The following is an 11,297-nucleotide window of genomic DNA, read 5'->3' on the forward strand; positions in this document are numbered from 1 at the left end:
ATTGAATTTAACATGTTTTACTTATCTTTCTAATGGTTTCACAAGTTTTTATTATCAAAAACCTTGAAGAAAGCTTACAGTTCAGGTAATTTTTGAGGTGCTTAACTCCCTAATAAGCTCTGTACACATGCACTATGAAGGCAGTGGGTATATGAATGTACAGAGAATAGAGAAATATTGACCATGCGTAGGCAGCAATATTAGGCATTTAATTAACTTTTTAATTAGTTCAACACAACACTGTGTGTTGATGGCTGATTCCTGTGTAGTTCTGTTCTATGCCTAACCGTTACAACCAAATGTACTTTCATCTTTCCCCCCCTTGTCTGAGCACTTTTCTATGGCAATCATTAAAGTGTTTTCTTTTGATTGCCAGCATCTCTGACATAGAGCATCGACTGTCAGAGTAGTTCAGAGCCACTTAATATAAATCTACCTTAAAACCAAACACATTCTGTTCCTAATCATGCAATTACACCCAGGTCAGAACAATCTTATGCAAGAATGTAAGGAACACTGATTTTGAAGCATCTCATCCCTGAAAGCATTCTTAAGTAAACAGTTTTTACTCAAACTGTCAACATTATAATCTATGCAAATAAGGTTACTGAAAAAGATTGTCCTCTACTCTACCATATTTGTTACAAGTGATGCAAATGTCATCCTTCCTTACTGAAACTACAGTTGTAGGACTGGCTCAGGAATTTGTTCACTGTCAATCAGGAAAACCGACTGAAATACCAGAGGTTTTGTTCACGGTAGACTAGCCTGGTATGCACTATGGAGCTGTCACCAAGACTTGAGTTTTTGATGACTATTATCAGATCTGGCGATGGTAAGAAATGAACCCCAGTTTCTGCATCACTTTTCATTCTCCATTTCGTTGAGCTGAGTTCTGTTTATTTTGGACTCTGGTTCCTTTCAACGTTTTTATGAGCCTTGCTTTAAGTTTGTGGTCTGAATTAAAACGAAACATCTGTGACTTACAGCCATTTTCAAAAGTCACTCTACCAGAGGGAAGTTGCTTTGTTTCCCAAATTGTTTTGAACTGGTTAATAATTTCACTTTCACCATTCAGTCGCTTGCATAGGGCATGTAGAGAGGCTGATACACAGTGACATGCAAAAGCTCGGGCACCCCTGCTCAAAATTTCTGTTACTGTGAATAGCTAAGCGAGTAAAAGATGACCTGATTTCCAAAAAGGCATAAAGATGACACATTCCTTTAATATTTTAAGCAAGATTACTTTTTTTTATTTCCACCTTTTACAGTTTTAAAATAATAAAAAAGGAAAAGGGCCCGGAGCAAAAGTTTGGGCACCCTGCACAGCCAGTACTTAGTAACGCCCCCTTTGGCAAGTATCACAGTTTGTAAACGCTTTCTGTAGCCAGCTAAGAGTCTTTCAATTCTTGTTTGGGGGATTTTAGCCCATTCTTCCTTGCAAAAGGCTTCTAGTTCTGTGAGATTCATGGACCGTCTTGCATGCACTGCTCTTTTGAGGTCTATCCACAGATTTTCGATGATGTTTAGGTCGGGGGACTGTGAGGGCCATGGCAAAACCTTCAGCTTGCGTCTCTTGAGGTAGTCCATTGTGGATTCTGAGGTGTGTTTAGGATCATTATCCTGTTGTAGAAGCCATCCTCTTTTCATCTTCAGCTTTTTTTATAGATGGTGTGATGTTTGCTTCCAGAATTTGCTGGTATTTAATTGAATTCATTCTTCCCTCTACCAATGAAATGTTCCCCATGCCACTGGCTGCCCAAAGCCTAAAGCATGATCAATCCACCCCTGTGCTTAACAGTTGGAGAGGTGTTCTTTTCATGAAATTCTGCACCCTTTTTTCTCCAAACGTACCTTTGCTCATTGCAGCCAAAAAGTTCTATTTTAACTTCATCAGTCCACAGGACTTGTTTCCAAAATGCATCAGGTTTGTTTAGATGTTCCTTTGCAGACTTCTGACGCTGAATTTTGTGGTGAGGACACAGGAAAGGTTTTCTTCTGATGACTCTTCCATGAAGGTCATATTTGTGCAGGTGTCACTGCACAGTAGAACAGTGCACCACCACTCCAGAGCCTGCTAAATCTTCCCTGAAGGCCTTTTGCAGTCAAACGGGGGTTTTGATTTGCCTTTCTAGCAATCCTATGAGCAGTTCTCTTGGAAAGTTTTCTTGGTCTTCCAAACCTCAACTTGACCTCCATCGTTAATTACATTACTAACTGAGGAAGCAGCTTCCTGAAAATGCTTTGCTATCTTCTTATAGCCTTCTCCTGCTTTGTGGGCATCATTTCTTTCAATTTTCAGAGTGCTAGGCAGCTGCTTAGAGGAGCCCATGGCTGCTGATTGTTGGGACAAGGTTTGAGGAGTCAAGGTATTTATAAAGCTTTGAAATTTGCATCACCTGGCCTTTCCTAACGATGACTGTGAACAAGCCATAGCCCTAACAAGCTAATTAAAGTCTGAGACCTTGGTAAAAGTTATGTAAGAGCTCAAACTCTCTTGGGGTGCCCAAACCTTTGCATGGTGCTCCTTTCTTTTTTTCCCACTCTAAAATTGTACAAAACAAAAATAATACACTAATCTTGCTTAAAATGTTAAAAAGAATGTTTCATCTTTAACTTTATGACTTTTGGAGATCAGTTCATCTTCTACTCACTTAGCTATTCACAGTAACAGAAATTTTGACCAGGGGTGCCCTAACTTTTGCATGCCACTGTATAGTTTGAACAATGTCTTTGCCATGTTTTTAGAACAAGGGCATTTCCTTGAATTAATTGCTAGTCCTTTAATTAAAAAATCATTTAGAGTTCCGATATATATGCAGAACAGTATTTACTTTATCAATGCTTTTTGATTTGTACATCTTCAGATGATGAAACAGTCCAGGTCTGCATACTGTAAAACCTTATCAAAATTCAGACTTATGTTAAGTGAGTAGAAATATTCAAACTAAATGATTTATAGTTATCAGTCACTCTTACAGGGGAGACTATAATAAACTCCCCTGCTTTTTAAAGTTAAAAAAAGAGAAGTTTCCTCCTGAGTCTTGGCTTATGATTTTCCCCTACATTGCCTTAAAAAAGCAAATGAATTCTTTATTTTCTGCATGATCCTGGAGGCTACAAGACAGGTCACCGGTTCTTCTGTGGCAAGCGGGTTATCTCCAAATGTCAAAGCCTTTTCAATAGCCATGCATGTGAAAGGTGTGATGGAATGCCCTTCAGTGACCTGGGGGAACCAGCTCCGACGATATTCCAGTCTCAGTTCCATTCAGAGAAAAGAAACAAGACTGACTGTCAGTTATCCACAACTCCTGCCCTAGTGTTCCCTCCCAACCCTTACCATATGTATTCTTTGACTGCTGCACATACTGCCTACAAAATGTAATGTAACAGATGTGCAAAGGCATCTTCAACTATAAATCCCAGACCTTTGGCCCTTACTGCTTAAAAAGACATAAAGGTAACAGGTAAAAAGAATAACCAGCACCCTGCTAATCCCCTCCAGACCATGCACTATGCTCAATTGCAAAGGCAATCACTCACTCCTCTCTATTCTCAAAATTCTTACTTAACAGCAGCTCCTCCAAACTAATTAAAGACGGATATCTTATGTTGAGTTTACCGGGGACATTTAGATAAATAAAATTTCTTTGTTTTGCTTTTATTTTCTTTTTCGGGAGGTCCAACACTTTCTCACACGGCTTCGCTGGAATGTTGTCGCTACCAAGCAGTTTCATATGCACCTCACCTTGAAGATCCTTGTATATATATCAACCATGAATTCAACATCACATATGAATGCTTCTCTATATCTGATCATTAGAGGCCAGTCCAGTTCCCCAAGCTCTGTTGTGTGTTTGGTCTAACCACAATCAGGTTCAGGTTCATACTCAAGAAATCAATAGTCTTTCCTTTCTACACCACAAGCTGTAAGGTTCCTGACTTAGATACAACTTTGGTAGCTAGTGTGCATTATTGACAATTAATCTTTGATGAAATTGCTGTATTTTCAAATTATCTTAATCTTTTTCCATCTAATAAAACCAAAACTAATCATTACCCCAGCCAAATTAATGTTACTCGAAGCATAAAGAACCGATTCTGCTTTCATTTTAAGCTTACAAACCAGTAGTCCAAGTTATACAACGCATGTATCTTTATTTTTGATTGAACAAAAGAAAGTTTCATCATAAATCTTACCTTGTGAATTTTTCCAACTGTGCTGCCCAAAAAGACAATTGTATTGCTATTCTCCACGGTCACAGCTATCGCTGATAAATTGGTGTTATATTCTTTCTGTGGTTTAGCGAAAATACCCTTGCTACTTGCGATGGGATATGGGAGATGTTCACCGCTGCAAGGATATCCCGCTACTTGATTCTGGTGCAACAATAAACAACAGAATAAAAGTTAAATCTAATTTTCATAAATGAAGGGGAATAAATAGAAATATTCTTTCATACCAGTCATAAAAAATACCATAAAATTATTTACTATTTATTTTAGCTGGCTTCTTGAAGAGCATTGCAACTTAGAGAGCACAGTAAATATCATTCTAGGTCACAATGTGTTTGAATTTTGTGAACTGTAACTAACCAATCAGAACCATCTCTGTTGAGCAGAAGTTAGAGAACATCACACTAAACACTCAGCATACTTCAAACTAGATGCTTACATTTGGCCCCAGTGTATCAATGATGCTCTGATGCCTAAAGTCACAATAGCCATGGATATCTAACCAATACTCTACCTTTAATGAACCACTGTAGTACTGTAATTTCACTTTCAATACCATTTCTCAGCATTTCTGATGCCTGATGTTCCCAATATTTACACAGTCTATATTATCTGCTTTTGACATTTGACCCAAATATGCACAGAAACAAGCCATTCAGCACACCTGATCTGTACCAAACCTATCGACCTGTACCTGGAGTCTAGACTTCCCATCCATGTACTTACCTAAATTCTCTTAAAGGTTACAATCGAACCGACATCCACCACTTCTGCTAGCAGCTCGTTCCACACTCTGGATTGAAGTAGCCCCATCTCAAGCTCCTCTTAAATATTTCACCTTTCACCCTTAACCTCACTCTTAAGAAAAACGTGCCATCGGAAAACACAGCACTGGAGTTCAGTGCATAAAAACAGATCTATTTTCTCCTCACATGTGGCTGGAATGGGATAATATTACCCGAACAAGCATACACTCACTTCTTATTTAAATAAACCATCTGATCCCATAACTTGGATCAAGCTGAGCAGTACAGCCTCAAAGTTGCAATATCACTGTAACAATATCTCATGGAATTTCTGCCTAATGTTCCGGATTTCAGCACCAAAATGGGAAGGGCCAGTCTCCACTTTGCTAATTCATTTTATGTAACCAGCTTAGTGACAGCGTATCTTAATTATGACAGCTCAGGAAATAAATTAATTCAGCACCATCAATCACAGCCAAGACTCTTCATCCATCATGACGAAATATTGCTGAACATTTTCCAATCCAGCATACCACATTTAAAGTTGGCTGAACACTCAGTATTTTTATGGATTCGTAAGGACTTTGCAAAGGGTTCCAGAAGTACAACTTCAATACTCAATTTCCGAACATAGGTAAGAAGTAGGTCTTGTAGCTGCAAGCCAGTTCCATTAACTTAGTTACATGTTACATAACTTAATTACAATTACCTGATGCTTCCAATCTATACCGTGGTATAAATTTACACTGGTTAAAATGATCTCAAAATAGTAATATCACTCAAATCAACATGCAGTTTTTTTTTGATCAGCTGGTTTATAATGTACGTGGAGAACAAAATTCTCTTGACGTCGTCTTACCGCTTTAGTGTTGTGCTGTTTGGTATTTTTACATCCAAAGTGTATAACCTGACAATCTTCCTGCTATATAATTTGGTGAAACTTTGTTTGTCAACTTTCTGCCATTTACTTCTTGATTGTGGATTTTTCCCCTCAATTTGAGAATGAGAATCCTGACTTAGTTGAGGAAAGAATTCAGAGACTCATACTTCCCTGAGCACAGGAAGAGATGGCTGATAAGAGACAACTTTACTCTGTAACATTGTCTTAAGGTCTGACATATCCCAGATCCAAGGATCAAATGGCAAATGAGGAATAGGTGCCCAAGTTCCTTGGAAGAAATGATGAATACATGCAGCAAAATGAATAAGTCATAAATTCTGGAATCTTTGGAAAAAGATGGATGTTTTGATGCAGCTGAATGGTTACAGCTAAAGCTTTATTGATGAAATTGATTAGCCTGAACAGACTTCTCATACTAAATGTTAATCTCTTTTCATCAAACAAACCCAGCACACCTCCGATCATCCAGAGAACTCAGCAGTCACAGCTTGCAAATACCATAGTTCACATAACACGAATATTAAAAATAGAGGTAGCAATAGATCATGTGGTCCCTTAAGCCAACTCCTTCATTCAGAAAGATCAGGGCTGATCCATTCCATGATCCACCTTCCTGCCTGATCCCTATACAGTTTGAATCCTTCAGCATCCAACAATTATTCTGAGTCTTGGATATAATCAGTGACCGAGTATCCTCTAGGATAAATTCTAATGGTTTACAAATCATTAATGAAAAGGATCCTCTTCATCTCTAAGAACCCGACCCGGTATCCTGAGACTTGCTTTTAACATCTCTAGCCAGCAGCCTCACTCAGAATTTTATGTCTTGTTGAGATTATCTCTTCTAATCTTTAGTGAGATCCAACCCTAGCCATACACATCACTCGAAGAATCTTATCAGTGAATCTACACTGCATCACCTTCATCAGAAATACATTGTTCTTTGGGTTCAGACAGCACCTAGCCCTCCACATTTGAGCTCATAACAGCCGTGTAAAACATCAGCAGGATTTACTTCTCGTTGCAGTCCAATTTCTTTGCAATAAAAGCATGTACTGGTTAGGCACAGGAGTACATTCAGCCAGACACTCATTCCACCGAGATGTAACACTGAGCAGCATAGGAAGTCATTCCTACCTGTGGCCATCAAACTTTACAACTCCTCCCTCGGAGTGTCAGACACCCTGAGCCAATAGGCTGGTACTGGACTTATTTCCACTTGGCTTGATTAACTTATTATTATTTAATTATTTATGGTTTTATATTGCTATATTTCTTCACTATTCTTGGTGCGGCTGTAATGAAACCCAATTTCCCTCAGGATCAATAAAGTATGTCTGTCTGTCTGGCATTATTTAATTCCAAGCTGCAAACAGAGCCTTGATATTACCTGGCAACACACGCAAAATGCTGGGGGAGTTCAGCAGGTCAGGCAGCATCTTTAGAAAAAAGTAGTGGACGTTTCACGCTGAGACCCTTTGGTAGGACTGCCAGTCTCAGCCGGAAACATTGACTACTTTTTTCCCCCTATTTGTGCTGCCTGGCCTGCTGAGTTCCTCCAGCACTTTGTGTGTGTTGCTTGGATTTCCAGCATCTGCTGATTCTCTCTTGTTTGTGCCCTCATATTACCTTGCAGGTTCATCATCGAATAGCATTTAGACATATCAAACTGTCATAACCCTTAAAGATGCTGAGTTCGTAAAGCAGTTATAACGTCAATATCAAATATCTCAAGTACTATCTTTAATTTAAAGAGTTTCATTTATTTTTGCCTCGGAGTATATTAACTGCACATTTGAATATAATTTTTCTTCATTGTGTAAGCTGCAGAAAGAAATTAGCCATATATCAGATTCTTACGACCGAGCCCATGAATGCAGAGAAAAGCATCTTGCATGCAGTTGAGTTGTTTATCTAAAACAGCTACTGCAACACAGCATCAGCACCTTCCTTGCAACAGTGTCTTTGAAGATGCATGCACAATAAAATCGGTGACAAAAGACTTGGAGGGTGAGGGGAGGAAAGGGATTCAAGAGAACAAAACAACACAGCAACACGATTGTTTTTCTCTCTTTCTTTCAAATAAGCCAATTAATACCAAATAAACCGACCCCTTTTCTTTAAATCAAATTACATCTTTCAAATATAATTCAATCTTCTTCTTTCAGCGAGATCTCAGTGAGACCTATTGAATACTCAAAGAGTGGAAATGGAGAGGATGCTTTCTGCAGTGGGAGAGTCTAGGACCAGAGGGCACAGCCTCAGAATACAAGGACATCTCCTTTACAACAGAGATGAGGAGAAAGACACACAATATGCTGGAGGAACTCAGCAGGCCAGGCAGTCCTGCCAAAGGGTTTCACAGCCTGAGACATTGACAGTACTCTTTTAGATAGATAGATAGATAGATACTTTATTCATCCCCATGGGGAAATTCAACTTTTTTTTTTTCCAATGTCCCATACACTTGTTGTAGCAAAACTAATTACATACAATACTTAACTCAGTAAAAAATATGATATGCATCTAAATCACTATCTCAAAAAGCATTAATAATAGCTTTTAAAAAGTTCTTAAGTCCTGGCGGTAGAATTGTAAAGCCTAATGGCATTGGGGAGTATTGACCTCTTCATCCTGTCTGAGGAGCATTGTATCGATAGTAACCTGTCGCTGAAACTGCTTCTGTCTCTGGATGGTGCTATGTAGAGGATGTTCAGAGTTATCCATAATTGACCGTAGCCTACTCAGCGCCCTTCGCTCAGCTACCAATGTTAAACTCTCCAGTACTTTGCCCACGACAGAGCCCGCCTTCCTTACCAGCTTATTAAGACGTGAGGCGTCCCTCTTCTTAATGCTTCCTCCCCAACACGCCACCACAAAGAAGAGGGCGCTCTCCACAACTGACCTATAGAACATCTTCAGCATCTCACTACAGACATTGAATGACGCCAACCTTCTTAGGAAGTACAGTCGACTCTGTACTTCCATAGATGCTGCCTGGCCTGCTGAGTTCCTCCAGCATTTTGTGTGTGTTGCACAGATTTCCAGCATCTGCAGATTTTCTCTTGTTTGACAGATCACGAAGAATTTCTTTAGCCAGTGGGTGGGGAGTCTGTGAAAGTCATTGCACGGATGACTGTAGAGACAGCCATTGAGTATACTTAAAGAGGTGGTTGACAGGTTCTTATTTGGAAAAGGCATCAAAGGTTACTGAGAGAAGGCAAGAGAAGGGGTTAAGGGAGATAATAACGCAACCATGTTAGAATGGTGGAGCAGGCACAATGGGCCAGGTGGCCTAATCCTGCTTCTATGTCTTATTGTCTTATAGTCTTTCAGAAAAGAGCAACATTCTCTCTCCATGCCTTTATAATGTCTATTTTCATAAATGTCCCCAATGACCTTATGCACAATTCTACCAGAGATTCTGCTGAACTCTGCTTTTTTATGCTTATTCTCCTCCTTGATCAGGCAAAGTCCCTTTTGCAAATGACATGCAATAAATTCATTAATGATAATAATACATATAATACTAATATTATTAATGAATTTAGGAGCCAAGAAGTAATGTTGCAGCTATATAGGACCCTGGTCAGACTCCACTTGGAGTACTGTGCTCAGTTCTGGTCGTCTCACTACAGGAAGGATGTGGAAGCCATAGAAAGGGAGCAGAGAAGATTTACAAGGATGTTGCCTGGATTGGGGAGCATGCCTTATGAGAATAGGTTGAGTGAACTCAGCCTTTTCTCCTTGGAGCGACAGAGGATGAGAGGTGACCTGATAGGGGTGTATAAGATGATGAGAGGCATTGATCTTGTGGATAGTCAGAGGCTTTTTCCCAGGGCTGAAATGGCTAACACAAGAGGACACAGGTTTAAGGTGCTGGGAAGTAGGTATAGAGGTGATGTCAGGGGTAAATTTTTTACTCAGAGAGTGGTGAGTGTGTGGAATAGGCTGCTGGCAATAGTGGTGGAGGCAGATACGATAGGGTCTTTTAAGAGACTTTTGGATAGGTACATGGAGCTTAGAAAAGTAGAGGGCTATAGGTAAGCCTTGTAATTTCTAAGGTAGGGACATGTTTGGCACAAATTTGTGGGCCGAAGGGCCTGTATTCTGCTGTAGGTTTTCTATATTTCTATGTTTCTAATACTGTAGAATAGAGAATAAGCAGACATATGAAACTGGGCTGTATATCCTGATGAATAACTAGCAGTGGAACAGGGTCAAAGACGACTACATAAAGAAAACTTTGCAAGTATAAAAATTAAAAACATTGAATGTTAATTTGGCAATATTATTCTTTCATCATGTTTCATTACTTTCTAATAGCGTCATCTCAGAATGTAGCTTAGAAGGTGCATGAAGCCCAGGAACTTCATAATTAACAATTTGGATTATATGAGATCATCATACAGATACTATCTACTGAAAATATCAGTCACGTGGGCCCAGAAGTTCTTCAGCATCAGAAAGGTACAGTCAAGGGTCAAGGCTATATTCCATTGGATGAAAACAAATGTCTTGGGAAGAGCAGGGCAAGTGATAGAGCATGCAGTTAGAATTGGCACAATCTGACAGGGAGCTCCAAACAAAACACAGAGAAAACCCACCTGCCTCAGACAGCAGCCGATAACAAAAGCATGGTATTTGCTAACTATCGCCAAATTCAGACCACAAAACCTCCAGGTCAGGCCTACGTCAATACAATCCATTCACACTCTTCACGAGGCTTTGTGTACACGGCATCAAGGTGTGTGTAACGCACTGTTTAATGTAAATAAGCGTGTCTGATGTCCTCAGGGTTACTTTGCAGAACAAGTCTTTTCTAAGTGGGTGATGCAGATGACTGGGTCTTAAATTAAATTGCTTCAGAAAAGCTGTGGATATTTCTTATTAATGGACATTATTGGCGTGAAATTATTTCATGTAGAATAAAAAATATTTCTAGCCGTGGATTTATAAATATGCATTAGGAAGAGTGGAAGGATGGAGTTGGGGTGTAACACTCCTTGAAAATAAGATGACAGAGGTAAAAATACTTCTCCAAGTGTGGTGAATCTGTGGGATTCATTGCCACAGGGCAAGTCATTGGGTATATTTAAGGTAGAAGTTCTTGATTGGTCAGGGCATGAAGGGATGGGGGAGAAGATAGGTGATTGGGGCTGAGAGGGAAATGGATCAGCCATGTTTAAATGGTGGAACAGGCTCAATGGGCCGAATTAACTAATTCTACTCTTATATCTTATGATCTAATAGAGCGTATCAACACAAGAAAACAGGAACATGAGTAAGCCATCTGTCCCCTCCAACTCACGCAGCCATTCAATGCAATCATGCTAGATCTGCTGCAGGCCTCGATTTTTGCTTCTCTTCCCCATGGCTCTCAGTTCCTGATCGCTCAAAAACTTATCCACTTC

The 11,297-nt window shown here is 39.6% G+C and overlaps 1 protein-coding gene across 6 annotated transcripts in view; it reads right to left on the minus strand.

Moving 5' to 3' along the window:
* LOC140738810 (plexin-B2-like) overlaps nucleotides 1-11,297 on the minus strand; it is a 242,601-nt gene that overhangs the window by 84,593 nt on the left and 146,711 nt on the right. For all 6 annotated transcript variants that reach the window (XM_073066680.1, XM_073066682.1, XM_073066679.1 and 3 more), the window contains one exon: nucleotides 4,201-4,380. In XM_073066680.1, the coding sequence (XP_072922781.1) occupies nucleotides 4,201-4,380 (180 nt within the window). The remainder of the gene's footprint in view (nucleotides 1-4,200; nucleotides 4,381-11,297) is intronic.

The sequence above is a fragment of the Hemitrygon akajei genome, chromosome 14 (genome assembly GCF_048418815.1).
Source record: "Hemitrygon akajei chromosome 14, sHemAka1.3, whole genome shotgun sequence".
In the NCBI taxonomy this organism is placed as follows: domain Eukaryota; kingdom Metazoa; phylum Chordata; class Chondrichthyes; order Myliobatiformes; family Dasyatidae; genus Hemitrygon; species Hemitrygon akajei.